The 25,801-nt window shown below is 41.3% G+C and overlaps 2 protein-coding genes across 7 annotated transcripts; one reads left to right on the top strand and one right to left on the bottom strand.

The window, feature by feature from the left end:
* Positions 1-55: 55 nt before the first annotated feature.
* trim110 (tripartite motif containing 110) lies at positions 56-13,884 on the bottom strand. Of its 6 annotated transcripts, none has more exons than XM_044133317.1 (9): positions 13,786-13,884; positions 10,414-10,527; positions 9,207-9,725; positions 8,136-8,231; positions 6,355-6,588; positions 3,728-3,750; positions 3,372-3,574; positions 2,037-2,308; positions 56-1,122 (listed from the first exon to the last, which is right to left on the bottom strand). In XM_044133317.1, the coding sequence occupies exons 2-9, from the start codon at positions 10,414-10,416 to the stop codon at positions 853-855; spliced, it is 1,620 nt and encodes a 539-aa protein (XP_043989252.1). In that variant the 5' UTR covers positions 10,417-10,527; positions 13,786-13,884; the 3' UTR covers positions 56-852. The 6 variants fall into 6 exon arrangements, with proteins under 6 accessions (XP_043989252.1, XP_043989256.1, XP_043989253.1 ...); XM_044133321.1 differs by having other exon boundaries at positions 10,433-10,527; XM_044133318.1 differs by lacking the exon at positions 13,786-13,884 and having other exon boundaries at positions 10,252-11,421.
* A 124-nt stretch (positions 13,885-14,008) lies between these two features.
* sall2 (spalt-like transcription factor 2) lies at positions 14,009-25,495 on the top strand. The gene is made up of 3 exons (XM_044133312.1): positions 14,009-14,253; positions 19,069-22,679; positions 23,883-25,495. Exons 2-3 carry the CDS (start codon positions 19,380-19,382, stop codon positions 24,165-24,167), a joined length of 3,585 nt encoding a protein of 1,194 aa, XP_043989247.1. The 5' UTR covers positions 14,009-14,253; positions 19,069-19,379; the 3' UTR covers positions 24,168-25,495.
* Positions 25,496-25,801: the final 306 nt, after the last annotated feature.

Here is a 25,801-nt window from a genome sequence, read left to right as displayed (position 1 = left end):
AGCAGAGACACGACTTGAGTTGAAGGTTGGCTAAAAAGAATGAAAGCATAATGAATCTTTCCGGCAAAATTAATAATTATTTGCTTGGCTGGTAGCTATGGTGCCAAACAGTGCGCGGTTTCAAAGCTGTAATCTCAGAAGGCTACTTACCAAATGTGAGTTTGTCAAATAAATAAGGGAAAATATTGATCTTTTTAAGACTTGGAAGTGAGACCTCTTTAATCCTTTTGGTTGAAATTCACACATGCAGCAGCCTTCACAGGGACTTGCACCCCTGCTAAGGATGTGGGAAAATGTGTTGCGTTAAAAGTCAAAAATAATTTATTTTTCTTAATTTGAGTTTCACCAAAAGACTTTATGTCGCCAGGCGCTCTCACAATGTTTTCAGGGCTTTTGGAGGAGAAACTGGCCCATGGCATCATAGGTCCTCTACCGTGCTTGAATTTTTTTTAAAGCTATATTTTATAGGATGTGCTGACTCAATAATTGTGTGATTTTGTCAACAAAAAAAATTCTCCAATGAGATCTTTCTCTCTTTGAATAGGTGTTCTCAAATCCAAGGTTTCATTTTACATTAATTTTCAATGAAATGAGAGAGTATCCTACTAATAAGACCTAAATAATAAAAAAATGGATAAGAATACTTTAAATGTGCTTCAAAACAGACCTCTCTCTTTATTTTAATGAGCGTCAGGTTTCTGTGCTCACATTTCACATTGTTAGAAAGCATTTCTGAAGCAGGCGACCATGTTGACGCGCCATCAACGCACTTTTAGGAGGAGAACGCCGTTACAGCCAGTCAGGACGAAGGCGTGGCTCACGGCAAAAGTCCCGGCCGAGTCGACCTCCTGCTCACACTTTGACGACAGAGATGCGGCTCTTGAGCTCGGCTTTATAAAGTCCGAAGCCCAAACACACAGGCTGCGTGAAGCTGGTGGAGAAAGTGTGGAGGTGGATCAGGGTGTTGGAGGGTCCCACTTCGGAGAAGGTGACGGTCCCGGAGCTGTAGTCCACGGCAACTGCGACTCGATTGCCGACCATTTGGTACGTGAGCCGTGTCTTCCTGCGGTTGTGCCAGGCAGACAGCTTTTTGTCGTGCTGCTGCGTCAGGCTCCAGGACACCTGGGAATACAGTAGCAATGCTTTAACCAAAGACTCAAAACAAGGACAAAATAGCAAAAAAAAAATTACATAGATCTGGAGTCCAAACAGAAACAACATGTTGTTTATGATGACACTGTTCATCATAAACTGTTCTCAGACAAACGACTCAACGACGAATCATCAACGCAACCAAATAACCATTCAGGACTTTGTTGTTTCTATTACTGGACAGAAACTCTGGAAGACAAATCAGTATTTTACATTTCAAGACGTGTGAAAAGCAAATTTGCCTTCTAAACGCGTTTCCCCACTTTATTTAAAACGAACAGGCAACAGGAGATTCAAGTTGATCTGTGGTCCTTTCAGAACAGATCAAGAGAAGCAGAAGGTGCTAAATCAGCAAAATCTACGCCCATAGTAGGAAGTAACGCCTACAAGGAATGAGGCAAAGGAAAACCAGTGGTCTATATTTCAAAGTCCTGTTGAATCAAGTAAGCCTTGAGTCCTGGCTCTGGTGACCTACATTTTAAGTTGCATAGATTTATTTCACCCTTCAGATTTTTTCTTTCTTTTTTTCTACCAACGTGACCAGTCGTATGATTTCATGAGTACAGGCCCCTTACAATAGATTTTCATGAACTTTTCCAGAAGGAGCGTCTTGGCGCTGTCAATCAACTTAGTGTAAGCGCTGCTTTCCTTTCCTAATTAGCTTTAGCATTCATGGCGGGCTACGTTGTGGGTAACCAGCTATAGCTATAGCAGAGAGACATGATAGTGACTGACAGCGATGAGACCCGCCTCCTGGCTCTGATTGGTTGTGTCTGATTGAGCAGTGCATGTGTTCAGGTGACAGCAGGTCCACAGAGAGAAGATAGAGGAGCTCAGTTTTATCTGTCTCATTTTATACCATCACAACGTGGAGACAGTTTTACCTTGTTGTTTCCAAAGGCATTCCCTTCCTTCCCCTTCCGTCCAATGCTCCGATAGCAGACGGCGACATCCCAGAATCCCTCAGCCTCCAGCTCCCAGTAGTGAGTCCCGGAGGAGAAGGTCTGGACGGTGAGGACCTGTGGCCAGTGGTCAAACCGCTCGGGGTGAGCGGCGCAGGGCAGCCGGCTCTTTACACGGGCGACTGAACGCAGGTCGTCAGAAATGCTCAGCAGAGGATGGGCAGAGTTTGTGTCCAGGGACAGAGGGCTGGTTACTGCAGGGAGAGAGTCCAATGCTTAAGGTGTTTACTTTTTACTGCACTCATCAGTGGTCTGAAACCTAACAAGAAATCCAGACTTGTATTCAACAGTGAAGCATTTCCTGGTAGTTTAATTTAAACTCCTGTTCGTCCTTAAAGATCTTGCAACGGGTTGTCCCGGAAAACCTCCAAGGTTTTTAATCCAAAACCCCAAAGCAAAAATCTAAGGCAACCGATCAACCGCAGAAATCACTTTGTATGCACATACCGTCTACCTGTGCGTAATGTGATCTTAATTTAAATTCATATATTCTGTGAAGGCCTTCCTCCATTAAGTTACAATTTCATGTAACGTAATTTGGATCTGGGAAGAGCAAGGTTGTACTTCTTATATAAGTCAAGAGAATGATTTTAAAATGCACAGCTGCTGAATTTACCTGGAGTTCGCCGTTCAAAAAGCTGTGCTGTGTTTTTCTCTCTAAAATTGGATGAACTATCTTTTATATTCAGTGACGAAGTCGGAACACATCTTCAGAACCTAGGTGTAAAATCTGGACCTGATGCCATCAGGCCCACAGGATGATTGTGGCTCAGGTTGCTAACCTGTGTTTCTGCTTGACTTACTGTCTTTGAATCCAGTAGGTCAAATTTAAAAGAAATACACCTCCAAAACACTTGTGTCTGTAACTGCAGTGACTGGTGGTTCTATACGATATTTATATGTTCAGAGGATGAACATGCCACACTTTTCAGATTGTGTATTTGTAAATAAATTTAAAAAAAAAACAAAAACGTTGCAAAACAGAAATATTTTTTCTTCTACTACTAGTGCAAAGTAGTGCACTATTAAGCACTACTTGGAAATGGTGTATTGCATAAAATACAAATAAATACATTGGGGTTGTGCTTAACCATATGTAAAACAAAAAAGTAAAGTAAATAAATAAATCAAGGGATATGAATAATTTTTCATGACAGAATTTTTCCAAAAAGATCATGTCTGGGAATAAGTTTGTAAAATTTAGTAGATATGTCAGAAAAATGCAAACATTTCCCCGAAGTCAAACTACTTCCTCACAGATAAGTAATGTTGCTGGTCTTTGAAGCCGATGGGTGAAACTAACGAGCCACTCACAGAGCTCCCTCTTGAGCTCGCTGAGGCAGCGGAGGGTGGACGTGATGAACTCCCGATATTTGCCCTCTACGTCTTCCAGGATGTGCTTCCTGTCCACACTGATGGGCTCCGGGAGGAAAAGTGGGCAGTTTAGGTCTGCTAGCAATCTGCAGCACGCCGCATGGTGCAGAATAAGAAAATCCACTCAGGATTAATACATTTTACATTTTTATAGCAAGCTGATCTAGATTTTACATGTCATCCCTAGCATGCTTAACAAAAAAATAATAATAATACAAAATTCCTTCGTTTGGACTTACTTTGTGTCGTCTGATTGAAACGCCTGCAAAAGAAAAGGACAGTAGAAAGAAACGTGACACGTTACACTCCCAGAATGAAATTCAAGGATTCATGTGAATCTGCTCTGGAAAAATGAAAAAAAAAAAAGAAGACTTTTCAAGGTCACTTTTTTTGTTCATTCAGATGCACATGTTTCTGTCTCTTCTCTTTTTTCCATTAAATGAAACAGTCATGAAGACAGCATACTACATTTTCAGCAGGAATATTTGTAAATTGCAAAAGCTCTCAGATTCAGTAAGATGGAGAATCCCCTTCCACTCTATAAGGCCTTAGCAGCCTATGATAATTATTATGATAAAATAATAATTTTCCCAGTCGGCTTTGCAGCTTTTCTTTATTTATTAGTTTGTGTCTCTTGATGTGTTAGAGGAGCGTTTCAATTGGACTGCAGCACTGACCTTCACTGGAGCACTGGAGCGTGTCAATTCTTCTGTTTTACAGCAAATTACGATTCCAGGACGTTACAATTATCAATTAATCAGCTGCATTTGTACTTAACCCACTAAGGGCCACGAAAGAAGGAGGAGTGTACATGTTTTTTTAACATCTCTTCTGTATATTTCAGGTTAATTTTTATCATTTTAAAAGCTAAAGCACAAACATAAGTTCCACTTCAGGACATGCATTATTTTTTTAGCTGTATTTACCTAATTTTAAGAAAAGGTAAAGCCTATGAGCAGACTCAGATGAACAGAAAAAGTTTTTTTAACATCTCTTCTGTATATTTCAGGTTAATTTTATCATTTTTTAAAAGCTAAACATAAGTTCCACTTCAGGACATTTTAGGCTTGACTATAATCATTAAGCTCTGATATTAATTTTATAAACAAGTTTAATTTGGCTGGACATATTCTTAAAGGTTCTTCTACATTTTAGGCTTGACTATAATCATTAAGCTCTGATATCCAAACCTTCCCAGATAAACAGTTTTGAAGTACTTTTTTTTTTTTTACTACTTCAAATGATTCTTCTTTACAAACTACGGCTTTAGTTAAAAGCTGAAAATGCCAGAGACATCCATGTGAGATGGTTAAACTGGCACCCTGTACGTCTCGATTCTGAACTTTAAATAGAGGATGGTTTTGGAAAGTCAAAGTCAAAGAGTGTGTGAACGTATGCGGTCAGGTTTTTTTTTTTTTTTGTTTTTTAAAATTTCCCTCTGACAGATTTGTGGAAAAAGTTACATTTTACATCAGAGATACCTTACGTCTTACCAGGGTTGTGTAAATGATTTATATCCACTGGATGTGATAGTGCTCAGCCTTATGGAGGAGCATTCACTGTCAATATTTCACCAGCTGAGCGGATGCAGGTAAGAGTTGTTCTGTACTCGTTCCTTTGCCTCCGATCATTTAAATTGCCGCTGCATATATCTTGGCTGGTGCAGTCAGAAGGAAGTAAGCACAAAGGATCCAAAATGTGTGTATTTTCCACTGATCGCTGTGAGTTGATCAAACAGAAGCTGCTTGTTGGGGTTTTATCATAAACCCAGTGAGTCACCACTCGCATCTTCTTCTCCTCTTCATCCTCCTCTCTCATCATCACTAATTATGATGCCGTGGCTTCTCCAGGGACGGCAATGAACCATGTATTGCATTTCAACTTGAGCCTGAAGAATTCACAATGTCCCTCTGAGCATCCAGCTAACATGCACAATTTGGAGGTATGCGCACCTCCTCTTCCAAGCAGAGTGCAAATGCAAATGCAAAACCAAGGCAGCCAAACATTTATTATTATGACGAGTGAGGATTGTTCGCTTCAGCTGTTTGGTAACATTACTCTGGCTTCAGCTGGAGAAGCGGCAGGAATCCAGGCATGGTAGCTACGTGGCTAATTAATTGTTTGGCGGTCTTCTGGGCCGGTGTGGTTGTGACAATATTGTATTTTTGGCAGGCGGCCAGTGTTCCTACTCCTGATTCTGATTCTGATGCGGCCAATCCCCACTACAGGTTGCACCAAAGACTATATGCTTCCACCACAACCTCCATTCTGAAACTTTGAGAGTGCAGAAAACAAAACAGCTCCTGCATCGTAAAATTCCCTGCAAAACAAAATTAAATGAGTAACCACTTAACAGAGGGGCAAAATTGGATCCATACAAGTGTCACAAGATCGACACTTTAGCCTCAGATTCCGTCTTGAGATTTTGCTTTATTTTTGTGCTGCGGTTTCTCTACTCTTCCTCAAAAAAGATTCAGTTTCGATTTGATATGATATATTTTTTTGCAATTTGTTCATTGAGTAAAAATGCCCCCAAAACATGTTAGTGTGTTATTAAAGTATTGTGTAGATTCCTATAAACTTTGTCCAAATGCTATCCTGGGTAAATAATTCAAAAGAAAAACCCCAAAAACTCCAACAAGTCAGAAGTTTGATGATACATCAAATTTAAAGAAAAAGTACCGGTATTACAGACACTGGCTCTGTATTTACTAGGCATTGGCTCCATACCAAATGATGCAGTATCACCTATCTCCCCCATTTCATGCTTCCAAGTGTTTCAACTTGTGTTTTTGAATGTAAAGATCTTATGCCATGCGTTTAAGCCAGTTCCCACTGTTGCACTGAGTAGCTGGAAGAGTCTTACCCAGATGAGCAGGAAAGGGTCCGTCTCTGCCAGCAGCAGGTTCAGGTAGCGCTGAATGTGCGCCGTCTGGCTCATGTCGTCTCTCACTTTGGCGCAGTCTTGGTGCACACGCTCTACGATCTGCTGCCTTTCCCTCCTGGTGATCTCCTTCAGAGCCACCACCAGCTTCTTCACCTGGGCCTGCAGGTCCGTGTCCAGCCGCTCCACCTGGCCGTCGTCCCGCTTCAGGGAGTCCTGGAGGAGGTCAGTTGTGTGACTTTTGGCACATTTTGATGCGTGGAAATGTGGAAATAATAATTCTGTGAAATTCTAGAAGTGCAACTGATTTACTCAAACTGAAGAAAAGAGAGTTCGTTTGTGTATTTCTTAAGATGTAACTAAAAAAAATAAATGAGGACACCCCCACAATTATTCCAAATTGAACTGGCGAAACAACATGGCAGAATCTATTAAATCACATGAGACCAGTGTCAAACGTTTGTACGTTCTTTCTGCTGTTTTGCGCAACCAAAAGTTTAATTTTTGCCGCTATCGCTTTAAAGATTTTAATAAACGTTTGTAAAGGTCATGAAAGGTCAAACAGTCCCCTCACTTTTACAAACTCAAACACAATCTGTGACAATCAACTCTGCTACGTTTGCGCTGATAAAAGTTTTGCTTGTGCTGCTTTTGTTTTGACGATATGAATTCCAGTTTAAAGGTCAAAAGGTCAACCAAACTTGACCAAAATGGTGTCAAATGTTATGTTTGTACTGCAAATATTTTTGTTTGGCGCAGATGTCATTTTAAGGAAAAGGTTTCCAGAGGTCGTCAAAGGTCAACCTGAACAGAAGTTGTGTCCTATTCATATGTGAATAATTTTATTTATCCCACAGGGGCGACTTCAAGGCACAGGAGTAGTACAAGTAGACTATAAAAACTAATTAATTAGTCGTAAATGAATAGAGTTCATAAAAATCACATTTATTGAATGTGTGCAGTAAATATAGTCATAAACAACATCCCAGGAGAAGAAACCTCATACCAACTGTAAAGCACAGAGGTGGAGGTATCATGGTTTGGGAATGCCTTTATGCATCAGGAGCTTACTAGCTCACAATCACAGAATCCACCATCAATTTTGCAGGGCAGCAGGAAAATATGAGAGTTTCTGTAAGAACATAAACCACGGCTGAACCAGAACGGGATTCTGCAAGATGACAGCGAGCCAAAGCATCCCGGCAAATCCACCAAGGACTGAGAATTAAGAAATGTCGAGTGCTGGGCTGAGTCGAAGCTGAGATCTTTATCCTTTTGGGATGTTGTGGTGTGACTTGAAACAGGCTGTAGATGTAAGAAACCCCTCAAACATCTCACTGCTGAAAGTGAAGAGAGGAGAAAAGTTTTCCTGCACCCGACGTCACAGACTGGCTACCACACAAACGTCTCAAAGAAGCTATTATAGTCAAAAGAAGTGAGATTATTCGAGGGAAGGGTGCACTAACTTTTTGCTTAGGTAGAAGACATATTTTTTGTTTGACTTTTTTCTCAGATAAACATATTATGCTTTTTTTGTAATTTAAGTGCAATCAAGCCTTTTTTTTTTCAGGGATTAGTCGTCAATGTTTGTTGATGGCGAATGAAGTATGGGCTGTCCTATTTTATTCACGTGATTTTGCATATAACATGTTTGAATAAGTTGGGTAATTACAGACACTGATCACCTTTTGTGACTCCTCAAATGGATTAGCCTTGTACGGTTTGGAATAACTTTGGCTGATAAGACCAAAGTCTTTATTTACCGCCATCGCAGAGTCGATGTTTTCGTGGTCTTTGAGAGCTTTCTCCCCATCTTTTAGCTTCTTTTCTGCTTTGATGAGGAGAGTCTGTAAGATGACCTGCAAAATCAAGATACCATTAGAGCAACCTTACCCTGACCTGCCAAAATCCAGCAAAAACATGAATAACCCTTGAACCTTTTCTACATTTTTTTTTCTCAATGCGGTTTTACTGGGATATTATATGACATACAGTGCGTTTGTATTCAGATTCTTTGAGTCAATACTTTCTTAAACCACTTTTTGCTGCAGTTGCACCTTCAAATCTGTGCCAGAGGTGCGACGTAACACCAGCTTTGCATATTCTTCTTTGCAACTGCATGGGCAGTCCCAGTTTTTGAATGTGCTTCAATATAAACAAAGTGTTTAAAAAAACTCAAAAAGGTTATCTTAAAACCCCTGCCAAAAGAAAGTCACCCACATAATGCAATAACTCCAATTTTCTTGTGTACAATTTATTGGTTTGCCACATAAGTTGCGTCGATTTTCTTTTAAGTCAGCAGTCTGCAGCTGCACTCCTGGAGGGAGAGACTTGTGCAACTTTTAGATATGTCCCTTGGCCTACACTCTTGAATTAAATGGTGAACCTCCCTCACTTCCTAATGTGAGGTTAAGCTTTAAAGAGCTAATATTGCAACCGGGCTGAAGAGGAGCAACATCTAAACGTTGCTGAACATCAGCCCTTGAGGGATGCAGTTCGTTACCCCCGTATTATTGTTTTTTATAACTAAAGGTGACAAAATTATTGGATTCTGCAATAAAAAGATACTATCACCCTCACATAGGAGCAGTGTTGCATAAACTTTTTTTTTTTTACCCCGTCGCAGGCAGGGGTAAAGCATGAGATGTGGCCTTCGCGGTTCCTGTTGACCTTTGCTGAATGTCTTCCTCCTCTCTCATAACCCACTTTCCTGACTGACCACTCTCAAATAAAGGCCACTAGAGCCGGGAATAAAGAGAAAAGACGCTATGCGACTGGAATACGCATAACACTGCCCCTTTAATAGCTCTGTACAGCCCTGTCACCCAGCTCACCTTCAGGTCGTCCTCCACCTGTCTCAGCGGCTTCACCTTGTGCAGCGTGTGCGCCCCCTCCAGCAGGCAGTCCCCGCAGACGTACACCCTCTCGTCCACACAGTAGTAGCGGAATACCTCCGCGTGTGCCGGACACCTTCGCTGGGACAGGTCCCCCAGTGGCTCCACCAGCAGGTGGGAGCTGAACGCCGGCCTCTCCAGATGGGGCCGAAGGTGGTCGGAACAGAGCGACACCTCACACCTCAAGCAGGTCTTTACGGCCATCGGGGGCCGACTGTCCTCCGCCTGGAGAGGGCAGCAGTCGCACAGGACTTCGCCGTGCTCCTCCTGACACTGGGGGCAGGTGAAGCGACCTTTTCCTTCCCCCTGAGCGCTCCAGGCCTCACGGATGCAGGCGGGGCAGAAGCTGTGGCCACATGGTAGAGGGTGGGCCTGGCTGAAGCTGTCTCGGCAAACGGAGCAGGTGAACTCTTCGTCCATGGCGCTCAGGAGGTGATGATGCCTAATGAGAGCGACGAGCTGAAAGATTGGCCCGAAACAGAGCAGAGCAGACAGGTGACTTGGAGGACAATCAGTGAAGCAGAAAATAAATTTAAAAACCGCTTTTCTCTTTCAGGCTCAAATAAAGGAATATCTGCACCGGTTACATGTCCGTGCTTCATGTAATAGCATTAGAGGGACAAGAGGGAAGCCTTTGATTAGTGCCAACTGTTCACTCGAACCAGTAATCCTGTCTACTGGGATTTTGCCTACTCCGTTCCAAGATTAGATCACTGCCCAGTAAATAAACTAAATTACCATAAAAATAGATGGAAGGATGACACAATAACAGAAAGATATAATGATCCAAAGTGAATAAACTTAAACACAAATCGGCTCTAACTTGTGAACGGACAACCCTAACTTGGCATTACAGTAAAACCAATATAAGAAGTCAGTGAAAAACTAACATAAAACAGCAGATGGAGACAAAACCAAAACTGGTTTTTGTTTGTTTTTGGTTTTTTTGTTATCTAAGCAAACCTGAGTTGAGTAAAACACTGACCTCAAATGAACATTAACTCATTAAGCTGCTGCGGTGGAAAGATCAGGAGATCATCCTCGACACCTCGTCCTGAATTCTTCTACTCGTTCCCTATAGATCGTCTTTTGTTTTAACGCCTGTATCCCCATCTGAGCTTCTTAATTGTCAATAAGAAAAACAAACCATAAAACACGTTCCTTACTTGCTGGTGTTACTGGACTAATGCCATCAGAGGAAGGCAGCTGGTATGTTGACTAATCCCAACGGATTCAAGGCAGACGGAGAGGTCACCTGACCCTGAGATGGGAGGAGGTGAAGGGTCGTCATTAGGTAAGATTAAAGGCAAACAGATATGCTGTGTGTGGAGGAGTTTTTCTCTCTCATTTCAATTAATTCTGGTCATAATTCTGATTAGGCGTTGCAAAAGCACTCATAACATTTTAAGACTTTTTATTTATTTTTTTTTTTTTTAACGTCACAGCTCCAAACCTTCATGTATTTTAATGTGATGGAGCAACATGAAGTAGTGGAGCTAAATAAAAGTCAGTCCTGCTATTTTAAGACTGCAGACTTGAGACTGGAAGGAGTTTCACTTCCTAGTGGAGCAACAACCCTAAACATGCAACCAGAGATGCAACGGACTGGTTTAGATTGAAGTAAGTTCATCTTTTAGGATGATTCAGTTGAAGTTTAGGCCTAAAACCAAATGAGAATCTGTGGGAAAGCTTGAAAATTGCTGTTTGCAGCTGATCTGTGTCCAACCTGACTGAGCTTGAATTGTTTTTGCAAAGGAAAAGGAGGAAGAATTTAATCTTTCAGACGTGCAAAGCCAGTCTGACCTAAATCCTATTGGTCAGTCTCCTCCCAGTCAATTTTTCATACTCTATAAAAAGGTGCATAACTTTTTGTTTCTCTCAGTATGACATGAAATCCGATTGAACTTTTTCAGTTCTTTTATATTCATGTTATTTGCGAAATGTCAATTATTTTTTTTTTGATTTTTCATTGCTTACTTTAAAATCCAACACACTATGAAGTACCTTTAAACAATTAGCACAAAAACCTAGATTATTCCAAGACCTTATGACACTTAAGTGTGTTTGACTTAAAGACATACGTTAAGTCAAACACACTGTTTCCTTTTGAGAATCAAGAAATCTGCAAGAAAGCAGTTGTAATTGCATCAAAAGGAAGTTCAGAGAGCCTAAATATAAATGCACACAACTCTATATTTTTTATATGTGAAAAAAAAGTGAAAATCATGCATATTTTCTTTGATTTCCTGGCTGTGTGCAACATTGTGTTTGTCATTTACATCCCTTGTAAAATGGGAGATTATAAAATGACACAAAATGTAAAATGACAAAAAGATAAAAGCATGATGTAATTTTTTTTTATGTCACACTTAAAAAAAATAAATAAAAAATAATTAAAAAACCTTCCTCCTCAAGGCTCATCATACATCCAATCCATTTGTACCCAAAAAGCTCTGTACTATTATAAGAACCCTTTTTCTACTTTGAGAAAATAATTGCAAAGACATTATTTAGGCTTGATAAAAAAAAAAAATTCCTTCAGACAGTTCTTTTATAATCAAAAGTCCAAACTCAGAGAAGGCTCAGTTTAATAAGATAGGTGCTTAAAGCTGCAAAAAAGGACGTCGCTCAAACTCCCAAGGTTGGAAAACGGCTCTGCAAAGCAAGGGAGGCTGAATCAGAGAGACTTGGTGGTGGAAAAAAACAGCTCTTGATTACCTGAACAAATCAAGTTTTCAAGATATAATGAGGAGAAAACATTGCACAGCTTCCTAATCACACAACCCAGTTCTCTCTGAGAGAGAAAGCTCTCTCCATATGTTGGCTTATATATGTTTCCACTTTCTCATCTAGTGGTTTGTTCAGATGCAGCTTTGCAAACAGAAGTCAAGCTGTCCTGTTTATTTATTTTTGGGCTTCTCAGCTTGTTTATGAAAGTTTGGCATCTCTCTGGACAATCCCATAGCAATGGATGCTTCCTTTAATTAGAAATTGTGAATAAAATGGCCTCTTAACCCTTCCTAGATATGCTTCCTGCAACAATTTTCTTTTTTTTCTTTTTTTTGGGGGGGCAATTGCAGATCTGCTGTCATTTCTTCACCTGGATGTTCCTGACCGGAAACAGACAGAACTTCTCGTTTTCGCAAAGGTGCTCACACGTTTTGTCCTCATTGCAGTTGCTTGCATCAACAAAGGTAGACGTAATTTATCATGTACTGCTTGTGCATTTAAATAAGTAATGAGGTAGTTTAACATTTCATGTGCTACTCTTTGTCTGACTTTTCATTTATCCAGTCTAAACAACCAGCTAAGATCTACTCAGTTCTCTATATTAGAAACATTGCAGAATTTATGATGAATTAAAATGTGTGGCTCTGAGTTTTTGAAGCTGTAATCCAGCTCTTTGCAACAGGTCTCTAATGCTTGTCCCACAGCGCCACCTAGTGGATATGACGAGCTCCAGCACCTGGTTACTTCTCTACGTCACGAGAAGCCATTCACAAACTAAGTAAAGAATGAAAACTGCCGATGTCTTTCCATTGTTCTTTTCAAAGGAGAGAAAAGAAAACGTGCCTCATTTTTTTTGTCTAAGATCTGAAAAGTGTGGTGTGCCCTTATATTTAATCACCCTTATTGGAATTGTTTCCATGACTGCTCTGCATTTAGCGCCACCCATCTTTCTTTTAAAAATTTTTCTACAACGTTGTTTTTACATGTACAATATCACATTGACCTTTTTTTAAATAAGAGATTCACCAGCTTATAACAACAAAAATAAATAAATAATGCAATTTTCCCCTTGCAAGTGTAATTCTTTTTTCCACATAAGAGATTTTCCAGAGGTGACTAAAACAATCAAACAAAATCTATATACATTGATTGGTGTATGTTTGTGCAACTGAAATATTTGGAGCACAGTTAGTAACCAAATTTACTGCATTTCGTAAATGTGGTGAGGCTAGTTGACCTTTGATGACCTCTGGAAACAATTATCATTACTGTCATTAAAATGATAGTGGCACAAACACACACACACACAAAAAAAAAACGACTGCACGAATGTAGCACAGACAAAATTTGGCTTAATTTAAGAAGGTGCAGCGGGTGACTTCACTCAGCTCCCAAAACCACAAAAAGGCTCAGTTGATATTAATACACTGTTTTGTTTTGGTCTATCAATTGAAATTCCATTAAAATACATTGAAAGCCTATGTGTCTGAACCCACTTTGGCTTTAAATTGTTGACTAAACATTAAATATGCAACATGTGAATTATGTATGTGAGTCAGAAGGGGATAATGGAGGTCTGTAAAGCAAATTTGCTTAAAATATGTTGACTATTTACTTCGACTGTGAGCTGGTAAGCTGCTCAGTGCCTCTTTGCGTGGAAGACACGGTCGTTAATTATACCAGACAGTAGGCCGGGATAACCGGACAGACAGGTAGGCAGACAGACAGACAGACAGACAGACAGACAGACAGACAGACAGACAGACAGACAGACAGACAGACAGAGTACCGCAGCAAATGCAGACAGGCAGGCCGGACAAGAAGAGGCCCCCCGACAAATACAAAGAGAGGAGGACGAGCAGCGCCAACAAAATCAATCCTCCCCCCCTTCAATGTTCTCTCCTGATATATTCACTCCCCGTTATTCCTCATCCTGCAAACACATCCTGGCGGAACATAACCCTTTGTTTTGAGAGTTAAATGCAATTTACGACAGGCATAAATAATTGAAGGGCGGGAGGGAAAAAAATGCAGCTGTCCGACTGCGCATCCCCGGGACTGAACAGGGAAATGCTGCGCAAGTGTCCCGGCTGAAAGACGGAGCCGATCAAAACCCCGGAGCTCCGGAGCGTTTCTTCCCTCCCTCCCTTCCTGCTCTTCACCGCTCCTGTCATTCCACAACATCGGTGCCAAAAGAGGGGGCTTTAAGAAAAAAACAAAAACCAAACAATAAAAAAAAATCATCGCTTCCAACACGGTAAGTGATATTTCTGTTATATTTAAGAGGATTTGAGGCAGAGACAAGCGGTTAGCGAAGGAAATGCACATCCGGGACAGCGTTTTTTTTTTTTTTCCGGAGGAGTCATAACATTTTATGAATCATAACTTGTTATGATGTGGGGAGCGCGCCTGGCGTGCAACAGGTCGCCGTACAGTAGCGGGAGCGCGCATCTTTCACAGTGTTATAGACGCTGATTTCCAAACGTCGGTGGGAAGAAAAAAAAGGGGGGAGGGGGAGAAAAAAAACGCCCAACCACCGGGTAGAAGTGAAAAAAGAGGCACCGAGTACTACCGAAGCCTTTTGTGCCTAAAATGCGATTAAATCTACTCTTGTAAATGTTTTTACAGCTCGTCTATTATATAAGTTGACTGCATTAATTCAGAAATTCAATCGTGAAATGCAGCTGTAGTGTATTGTAATGTCTTTTTTGTAAATTATTCATCTTTTCCTTGGAATAGGAAGCAGACTTAAGCCCCCCCACCCCCCCCAAAAAAATAAAAAAATTATAAACTAAACTACATCTCTGTGTCTCACTGTTAACTGTAGTTTTCCGCGGGAACTAAAAGATTATCTGCGACACGCTAAAACGCATTTCTAACACCACGCATGTGTGCGATTCATTCAAACCTTACATCACAACAGTTGTGCGTTTTATTATTCCTCCCAAGCCTTCAGAGAGACAGAAAGGACTGGAGGGGTGCGGGAGGTGGGGCTTCCACAGAAGGTGGGGTGGGGAGGGCGGCATGCATTAAAATGTTGCTGGTTTTTTTTTTCCTCCTCTTTCTGGCTGTCCATTTTCCACCGCTACCGTTCACCTTCACCCCACGGGATAAACAGCCTGGTTGTGGGTAAGAAAAGGGAGCATTGTGCCTCCATAATTCTCCAACATTATGTGTTGGAGAGTCTGTGTGAGAGGGTGATGTGCACTCAGCTGTGCTCCCCTAACGCCATTGTTGCACATTCCTCCCCAGTTCAGCTGCTCCGGATCACAAAGAGGCCTGCTTTGAATCCCATTGGAGACAGATCACCGCGGGAATTTTGATTGGACTTTAAATTAAATGAGTGTGACCCTTACTGCAACTGGAAAAGATGAATTTGAAGATAATGCCCTCAGAGGAATGCTGGGTTTGTGTGGTTAGGAAAGACGTTTGGCAGCTTCAACCCAAATATTGGGTCAAAAAAATGTAACCCAGTTTTTTGGGGGGATAGAGAGGGCACTAAAAGTAACCTTATAATTTGCCATTTTGAACTTCACACTAAAACTTTTTCACAAAATGGGCACTGATCAGACACAACATTAAGATCCCTGACAGGTACATAACACAGATTGTCTCTTTCTTACCAAGTTACTACAGGATTGGGCGATTAGTTTTTTCCTAATGTCCATGTCAGTAGAAACAACATGTTCACAACAGAAACAGCATGTTCAGTTTTTAATATGTCACTACATACAGTACTTAGTCTGATCATGTTCATTCAAGCAGTAATACTCAAGAGCCGCAGTTTATCTCCACAAACAAAACATCTTTCCCTTTGACTAGGCCTGTCACAATAACACATTTTGCTGGATGATAAATTGCCCCAGAATTATTGCGATAAACGATAATATTGTTGTCTTGAGACCATTTTCACATAATATAATGGTGGTGGCATAAAAACGCAAGAACATTCTCAAAGACCAATAAACTTTACATTCTAATGAACATTTAATTCTGGAACTGGATGACATTTCAAATATCCAAAAAATAAAAAATGAAAGAAATAAACAAAATTAATGAGGAAGACTCTGTAAACAAAATTCTCCTTCAGAAAAGGAGCTTGTTGAGACCAGCTGCCCTACTAGACTGAAGACTTTCAGTAAGACTTACAGATTCTTTGCATAAAATGGAAATTTACGTTTCATGCAAAAGGAAATTATTGCAATTTATTTATCATGCAATATTGCGACAGGCCTACCTTCAACTTGAGTAAATACATTTTTAGGAGTAAAAGATGTACCATATAAGGAAGAAAGACTGTGAAAGGATTATTTGGCATTCACCTATGTGGGTTGCTACTGCATGGTGACTCCATTCAGCAGGTATGCAAAGTGTGTATTCAGACTGTAAATTTCAACCAACAAACTTTGCATTCCAAATTGTCCTTTACAATACGAATGACGCACTATTACGATTGTGATACATTGCAAAGTTCTTGAGCTAATTGCTTTTGTAGCCATCAAAACACACAAATGAAAGCTTCAAATTAAAAGCAGCATAATCAAATTGCAAAATTACCAGTTTGTGGATTTTAAGTGTCAGTTTTTCCATTGACTACAAGCCAGGCGGGGCCATCTAAGCCAGATGTGGCTCAATGGCCTTAAAAAGTCTTTGTGTGTGGGATGCATTTGACACCAAGTGAACATTATGTACTCAAAGCTGATGTTTTAGAAACAAGAAAAATGGGCAAGCGTGAAGACCTGAGATAGTTTGAAAGAGGCCAAATGGTGATGGCAAGAACACTAGAGAATCTGCAAGGCTGTAGGGACAGGAAGTACGTCTCTGTCTGGAGAGCTGGGTGCGCTTGACACATGGCTCTGACGTTATTCTCATCTGTTTCCTCGTATTTTAGCCTTTCTTGGTAAATATGAATGTTTCACATATTAATAAATCATTAATGTTTTCATGTGAAGCCTTGGACTTACACAATCCTATGAATTTGTTCTACTGCAAAAGCTCATTTCAATGCTTTTGAGCATTACCCATCACTACAAGCTGCAGCTCCTATACAGCTTTTGCCAAATACATCAGTCTTCCACACAAAAAGATCATAATTGCAAGGAAGTTTGATTTTAATAATTGTAATCCCTCACTAAGGCCATAGAGGGATGAAGTTGAGCTCCGGTGTATAAAGGCCCATGAAAGAAAGACATAGAACCCTCGTCTCAAAGGACCTGGAGTTCACTCTCTTTTTGAATGCAAAGCAGTGAATGACCAAGTGAGTGCATCTGTGTGTGTGCAGAAAGAGAAGGAGGGCCAGCCAGGAGTTTTGACAAAAGGGACACTTGTTCAGAGAAACCACCTCTCTAGTATGGGTTTCTTTTCCTCCTAACTACAATCCCACCAATATGGTCGAACATAAAGTCCAGTTTCTTCAAATCGTCATATATCTCAGTGTTGATTAATGACTCTGTGGTTTGCCTTCTTCATTTAATGCAAGGTATTCCCAATTTGTTATGTTTCAACCACAAGCTTCCTTGCATTCTATTAAGATTTTATGTCACAAATTAATACAAAGTAGTGCATAATTGTTTTGTGGAAAGTAAGATAATCTAAAAAGTGTGATGTGAATAGGTGTTCAGCCTTTCTTTCAATTTAACACCCATAAATAAAATCCAATGGAGCCAGCACCTTTAGCACATTATCATGCTGTGGGATTGTTTTTGTTCTACAGTTATAAGAAAACCAATCCAGTGTTGTAGTCAAGACCACCTAACCCGAGACCAAGACGAGAGAAAGACCAGAATGTATCGAGACCGGGACAAGACCAAGACCTTTAAGGTCTGAGACCAAGACTGAAGAAAATCGAGACCGAGTCAAGACCAGCATCCCACGCTACATGACACAATAAAATGTGAAATATGATCAAAATCGCTAATCAATTTGATCTGAAAGATTCACATTCCCATAAAAACACCTAGATATTAAATACTTAGAGCTGAAATAAATTTAACCAATATTAAAAGCAGAATAAACTCTTTGTTCTGCTTAGAGACCAAGACTGGTCTCGAGTACTACAACACTGAACCAATCAGAGTTGAATGGAAGATGGGTGGAGCTAAATACTGCACAATCCTGCAAAATAAACCCTGTAGAGACTGTAGAAGTCCCCAAAATACTGCCAGAGTCACAATGAAATAGTTTAGAAATATATACAGGTATGAAATAGCCCTAAGTTCTAAAATAAATGTCCATCCAGTCTGACTGATCTTAAACTAAGATGTATGGGCAAAAAGTCACTGTGAAAATGTGCCAAAAGTTTTAAGGAACCTGAATACGTTGTAAGATATAACAGGCATGTTTTATAGCCTAACCACAAGCACAGAAAGTCACTAACTTTGACGTAATTTCAGCGATGCCTCCCTCGTTCTGTTTCGCTCACTATCCATTCTGCTTTGTTTACATTCATGCTTGTTCACTTCAGTGTCTGATTGACCACTTTAGTTCCAAAGATGGAGTCCACACTGTGTCTTAAACTATAGTCTTTTAATTAGCTTAAAAGACTGCATGCAACCCTGCTTTCTCTGCTTGCCTCTGAACAATAGGAACACATTCAGTATTCAGCCGTGACCTCACCCTTAGCACACCACTGGACTACCAGGGCTCTTAAAGAACTGAAGGCGAAAGAGACAGGGATGAATGAAAGAATGCATAACAACTTCATGTTTTAATGGGGCAGGATGTCTAGTGGTATTAAAGTCCATTGTTTTTCTCTGCGTGTTGCCCTGGAAACAAAGTAGGCTCCTTAATGGAAGGGCACAGCTGTGTTTTTTTTTTGTGTGCAGGTTTGTGCTCAGCCTGCATAATGTTTGCTTTTGTGAGTGTAGATGTGGGTAAAGAGACAGCCTTTGATAAAGCAAAAGAAAACTGATCGGGAAAATCAAAGAATCAAAACACCAAAAAATAAAGGTAGATTTTAAGCTGGTGGAAATAAAGCCAAAAGGGAAACTTTATTGATTTATTACAAATATGTATTTTGCTTAAAATTTGCTTCCCTTTCCTAAATTTAGATTTTTTTTCTAACCCTCTCCAGATCACAACCTGCCAGTGAAGTAAATTTCCTTTACATTCATCACGGATTCTCTCTTATGCTCCCCATCTTCTCAAAACTCCCATCTGCCCCTTGCTCTTTGTGCATCTTTTAAAGACTTTCAGATCCCCCACTACCCACACGGGCTCCATTAACACCCTCGTTGCCAGGACGGCCATTCAAAGATTTACCAAACACTCTTTCCTATTACTTTCCATACAGATCTTTCTATCACCAAATATCTACCTTTCCTTTGACTCTGCCTGAATCCTGATTCTCTAGTGCTACTTGGCCACTGTTCCCAGAGTGCACACATGGCCTCTCCCAAGTTGGGCCTGTCAGCCACAACCACCACTTCCTCTTCCTCCTCATCATCCTCAGCCTCACTAGGCCCTACACCACACCCTGGAAGCCCCAGTCGGGTACCTGAGGGTCCCCCAAGTCCTGTAACTCCCACCCCAAGCCCAGGATTAACATCTGCTTCAGCAACACCCGTAAGGACCCAACTGAGCATCGCTCTGATCCTAGAGGAGCTCCGGGTGCTGCAGCAACGGCAGATCCACCAGATGCAGATAACTGAGGAGATCTGTAGACAGGTGTTACGCCTGGGTGGGGACTCCTACACCATAGACACACCACCCCAGCATATCCTCCCCTCTTTGCCTCAACTCTGTCTGGAAGGTAACAAAAATACATCCGGCTCCATAACCCAGCCAGCAGCACCGCAACCCACTACTTCTTTGGCTCCTCTCTTATCATGTTTCTCTTCCCTGCACCCCTCTCAAACAGCCAACAAAACCACACAGCCAGGCACGTCATTGTCTCAGATCTTGCAACCTCATAAATCACAGTTTGAAGGAACAGGAAAGACTGGTCAGTCATGGGAAACCTCCCAATGCTCTTCTTCATTCACAACATCCTCTGCAGGTGTCTCTGTGCCTTCTTCCACTTATGCTTTAGCTCTATCCTTAGCGCTACCCAATCGCTACCTACATGAGAAGTCTTCCAATACTACATCCGCAGGTGGGCAGAGTGATTTGTCCTTTTTAAGCTCATCCCTTACCACACCTCAGTCTATAAACCCAAACTCACAGTTGCAAGCTGCCTCTGTCGGCAGCGACTCATCCACATCAAGTTCCAACACTGCTAGCCGTCTACAGCACGTATGTCGCTTTTGTGGAAAAGTGTTCAGCAGTGATTCTGCTCTGCAGATACATCTCCGTTCACACACAGGAGAACGGCCCTATCAGTGTCCCGTGTGCTTCAGTCGTTTCACAACACGGGGCAATCTGAAGGTGCACTTCCTTCGTCACCGGGAACAAAATCCAGAGCTTTCACTTTCACTCCTGCCACCATCTTTCTTTGGGATAGCCTTAGGAGCCAGTGGGGGATCAGATATTGGACAAATCACTGATAGTTCTGGGAGTACCAGTGGGATGAATATAGCACAAAAAAAGCGAAAAAGTAGGGCGGAGGATGAAACATGTGGAGACAACTTGACCATCAGTGGTAATAGTAGTGGCATTTCTATGGGGACCTCGGGTGAGTCAGCTCCATCCACTTTGCCCCTACCGCCTAGTGTGGACCTAGCTCTGATTTCACATTCTCTCCTGCAGCTTAATAGGGCTGCTGCTAGTGCTTCCTCTATCCCAACCTCTTCATCCTCCACCTCTTCTTTAGCGTCCTCCCTTCTCTCGAACCCTTCTCTGTCTTCATCGTCTACCATAGCTGGGTTATTCAAAGGCGTCAAACAGCAGCGCTTTGATGAAAACACTCCACCTTATGCACCTCTGCTATCCCCTGCTGCTTATTCCCAACTAGCTCACCTACCAAAGCTCCTTTTCTCACCTGTTTCAACTTGTTCATCTACCCAAGCTGCCCACTCACCCCTCTACAGCCATCCATCACTGAGCTTACTACGCACCCAGCTACCTTCTATTGCAGGATCCCAACCACATGCCTCTTCCAGTCATTCACAGCTTTCTTTTCCTATTTCATCCCTTCCCAAAAATCCCAGTTCACCCACTACCACCATTCAGTCCTTTCTGCCCACATCCATAGCAACTGCTACTCCCACATCTGAAACCTCTAAGTTGCAGAGACTAGTCGAGAAGCTAGAGAAGTCCCCTTCACTTTCCTGCACTCCATGGTTTTCCTCCTCTACTCCAACATCCATGTTGGAGATTTTGTCAAGCCCCACCACTTCGTCTACTGGGAGTTCATCAAACACCCGCTTCACAAATGCAGGCAGCTCCATGACCAATGTAGTTGCATCTCCATCATCAAACATCACCACATCAGTCTCCCAATTCACCCGTGAGATGATTGTTGCTCTTAGAATGAGTGGCAATGAAGGAAATACCATGACGGGTGGTGTGCTACCATCACCAAATGCCGCTAGTTCAACCCATAACTTGACAACCAATCAGTGTGGGGTGTGCCTTCGGGTGTTGAGTTGTCCAAGAGCACTGCGGCTGCACCAGGCCACACACCTTGGAGAACGTCCGTTTCCATGTAAGATATGTGGGCGCTCCTTCTCTACCAAAGGCAGCCTGCGGTCACATCTTGCTACTCATCATGCCCGGCCACCCAATGTCCAAAACTCTTGCCCGTTGTGCCAGCGTAAGTTTACCAATGCTCTTGTTCTTCAGCACCACAACTCACAGTTCCAAACTCAAACTCTTGGTTCAGCTCCTGTCCCTTCTAGCAAAAAACCAGCTGAGAAAAATATTGGTAATTCACCACCCTCCAGCCCAAATCAAATCCCCCCAGCTGACCTCAGCCCCGACCCAGCTATGGACTCTAACACACAAAGCCCACCACGCAGCTCTGAAGATCCTCCTGTCCTTTGTGTCAGTGCACCACTAAAGGTCTCCCAAAAGTCAGACTCAGCTTTGCCTCCTAATGAAGACGACGAAGTCCAACATCAGGAATCTATTGACATGTTCATTCCAACATCTAACCCCTCACCACTTCTCTTTAGTGATAACAAAACTACAGAGTCACCCCCTTCGATGATGATGGACTCCACAAAGATGAAAGAATCACCTAACATCGATGCTTTCCTTGATTCCAAACCAAACCCAGAGGACTTACAAAGCACACCCGTTACTGATGCTCCTTTTGATTACACTAGTTCAACCTCTAACCTTATGTCAACTGAAGATGTTTGTGATGCTGGCACAAAGGCAGCTTTGGGATCACACTCAGACGCCGCAAGGCCACAATCACCAGAACCCATGGAGGAAGCCAAAGGCCGATCTCCTACAAATGCACCACCAAAACAAGAGCAAGTAACTGTACCTGAGAAAGACCTCAAAATGACACCCATGGTGGAGAATGCAGACCCCATATTTGCTGAAGTAAGGGAGGGATTGCACAAGCAAGTCACATCTGTCAGAGAGACAGGCCAAAGCTTTCTCTTTGGTTCATATGGGAGGGAAGACCAGGCGGATGCAAGTAAAATGAGTGGACTGGTTTCAAACGAAGCTCTGGAAGCTTCACTGCCCATTAGCCTTGCTCCAACCCTCCCATCTCCAATGTCCCGTCCTGAAAAGAAAACTTACTGCTGTGCCGAGTGTGGAAAAGAGTACGCCAGTCGCAGTGGATTAAAGGTAAAAAATATATATTTTCTGGTGTAGATTGTGTATCTGTACACACAATTTGATGCAATCACTGTGAAACTGTTTTTCAGCATAAAATGGTTCTATATCGGTATAAGTCAGCAATAGAAATGAGTTCAAGTAAAAATGTCAATGTAAGCTACATTTTTTATTGTGAAGTTTGAGGAAGATTCTACTAAAGTATAGCACACCATAAACTAAAAGGTCCCAGGTCTTATGGTAATAGAAATCTTTAATAGATTCTACTTTATATTACCTGACAATGGTGTTATTTATTTGTCATACTAGAGCAGGGGTGTCAAACTCCAGTCCTGCAACCTTTAGATGTGCCTCTGCTGCACCACCTGAACAGAATAATTAGGTCGTTAAGGTTCTGGAGAACTGAGCTACACAGCAGGGGGTAACGAAGCCGTTTCATTCCAGGGTTTTGTACCTGTGGCTCATCTAAAACCTGCAGGACAGCGACTGGAGGACTGGAGTTTGACACCTGTGTACTAGAGGTTTTTCAATCACAAGTAATCTATAGCTAGGAAGAGTATAAAATCTGTTTTATGTGAATTTCAGGCATTGGAAGCATGGAAAATACTTGTATTTCCAGAGTTTTTTTCTTTAGACATTTATCTAAAAGTTGCCTCCTTCCTTATGCCTTCCTTTCCTAGCTTTCTTTCTTTCTCCTGTCTTTTATTTAGAATAGAAAAACTTTATCTGTGTCAATTGGTGACAGAAATTCTTCTTTGACAATGGCTCTATCAACAGGCATTCACACATAATTACACAGATCCCTCAATAAACACAAATAAAAAGCACATACCAGTTACAGAAAGAGGAATGTTTAAAACCACTTCAGCTTTGTGTACTTCCTTCTGTCATATCTTGTGTCCTCTCTTCCTTCTCTTTATATTTAATTCACTGTCCTTCCTTCCATACTTGTGTTGTTGCTTGTGCCTATCTTTACTTCCTACCTCACTTCCTTTCCTTGTGTCTGTATTTATTCATCTATCCCTTTATTCCTTGTGCATTTCATTCCTTCCTTATTCACTTTATCCCTTGTGTCTTCCACTCCTCTCTTCATTTATCTCCTACGTCATTCCCTTCTTACTGCCTCTAAGTCAGCCAGCCTTTGTTTTTGAAAGTGGGGAAAGAGAGTAAACAGTTCACTGGAGTGAGAACTATGTTTTCCATGTTCCGTCCCAGGGACACATGAAGCACCATGGGGGTGCAGCCAAACCATCCCGTCCACCGGCCAGGAGCAGTCGCTCCTCCTCCGACCAGATTCCTTCGTCTACATCTTCTGTGTCCTTAAACATTCCAGCCACCAGGAGCTCAGGGGGCTTTTGGAACCAGTATCAAGCCTTCCTCAACACCAGTACTCAGTCAGCTGATGAGCAGAAGGCTGTGGGTCAAGGTGAAAATAAATCAGCACAGAAGAATACTGGAACCTCAGAGGAAGCTGGGGAAGAACCAGACAAAGATTCATAACTTAAGACAGACTGTTTGGCTAGAAAATGTTTTTGGTATTTCATTTTATTGTTTGTCCTTAAGCACAACTCCATTGCCCTTCACAAAGTATTGCTTCCACAACACATTTGAGACAGTTTGATAATCAGTGTAATATGTTCATATGTAAAGTTTGTGAGCCAACCATCTTGGCTGTCTTTGTGTTACAAAAGACGCAGTAGTCCAATTATTTCTGGCTTTGCCAGCAATTGTCTCGAAGCCTTGAATTATGTGATTCATAGTACTAATCATGAACATACAAGAAGACCCTGTTCTAGCATCTTCATGAAAAGTACTCAAAAAGAGCAAGTTTGCCCATTTTTACCTTGTTTTTGAAACACTTTGTGACTGTTGTACCATGTGGTAGCGCTCATCCATGTGGCACCAAAGAAGGTTCAGTACCACCAAAAAGAACTGTTTTGGTAATGCTTCAGGGTTGTTTTTTGTTTTGCCTCCTCACCATTTTACCAAACGTTTTTGGGCTACCAGGACATTTCTTACCCATGATACATCAGGTTGTACCCACCTTTCCATAATTGTCTGTCATTTCTTCATGCTCTATTGTAGGGAAATGTGCTTATTTGATTACAGTAATTTTGTTTTTAATGTTACTGCAGGACGTTACTCACAGTTATTGGGATTGAAAACTCATCTGCCATCTCATCTGTCTCAGAATCACAAGGTCCGAACAAGATCACTGACCCAATCAATGTAACTACTGTGTAACACAAAATCTTATGAAAACAACATGCAGTTGAATTTCAGTTTAAAGAGCGATTTATCTCTCTTACTCGCTAAAAATATCTAACTACTGAGAGAAATAAAGCGTTGTTCCTACATGAGTTCAAATTAGTTCTACATGTACAAAATAGAAATAGGAAGAAACAAAAGAAGTTCATGTTGATGCAGTTTGGTGAAGGGGAGCTGACCCAGCAATGGTAAAAAAGAAACAAAATGAAGAATTTACTTTGTAAGAGAATATAAAGGCAATACAATGCAGCGCTATTGGAATAAGAAGACTTTTGCTCCTATTTTTTGTTCATTTTCTTGTGAGGAGGGGAGCACCGGTTCATGTCTTGTAGTCTATTTTTTCTACTGTATTGTCCTATTGAAACAAAAGCACATGTGCTGTTGTGAGCCCAGCGTGGGCGCGGTCTGTCCTGTGATGTTAGCCCTTCAGCTTGGGGAATGTTATTGTTACTGTTGCTGTATGACCATGAGTGAGATCTGTAACACATTTAAAGCTACTAAACCTACTAAACCTACATGTTTATAAGTATATATACATTAAAATATATGTCAGTTTGTTGTCAGCTGTACTTTATGTAACCCCTATATTAAAAAATATTCGCTTTGGGAAGAAAAAAAAAAGTTCACTACTTTATTAGTGGTTTTTAACACTACAGAAATCCTTGTAATGAGTTGATTGATGTATTATATTTTCCTTAAACACAGACGCGAAGGATCGGAAGTACTGTGTGTTTGCCATTATGTGAACGGTTGCTATCACTATAATATGTAAACCATCCCTGCTTCCTTGAGTCACAGTGATGTTTTGTCTTATTCTTTATGTGCACATATGTTTGAATGAAAAAAATTATATATTACCCAAAAGT

The sequence above is a fragment of the Gambusia affinis genome, linkage group LG12 (assembly GCF_019740435.1).
Source record: "Gambusia affinis linkage group LG12, SWU_Gaff_1.0, whole genome shotgun sequence".
In the NCBI taxonomy this organism is placed as follows: Eukaryota; Metazoa; Chordata; class Actinopteri; order Cyprinodontiformes; family Poeciliidae; genus Gambusia; species Gambusia affinis.
This window is presented reverse-complemented; position numbering and strand designations above follow the sequence as displayed.

Bases quoted from the DNA above. Each gene is read 5' to 3' on its own strand.
- trim110 (XM_044133317.1), bottom strand. The intron at 3,751-6,354 runs GTAAGACTCTTC...TTTCTTTTGCAG, and splicing joins ACCCTTTCCTGCTCATCTGG to GCGTTTCAATCAGACGACAC. The intron at 1,123-2,036 runs GTAAAACTGTCT...CTGTATTCCCAG, and splicing joins ATGCCTTTGGAAACAACAAG to GTGTCCTGGAGCCTGACGCA.
- sall2 (XM_044133312.1), top strand. From the start codon at position 19,380: ATGGCCTCTCCCAAGTTGGGCCTGTCAGCCACAACCACCACTTCCTCT. The intron at 22,680-23,882 runs GTAAAAAATATA...GTTCCGTCCCAG, and splicing joins CCAGTCGCAGTGGATTAAAG to GGACACATGAAGCACCATGG.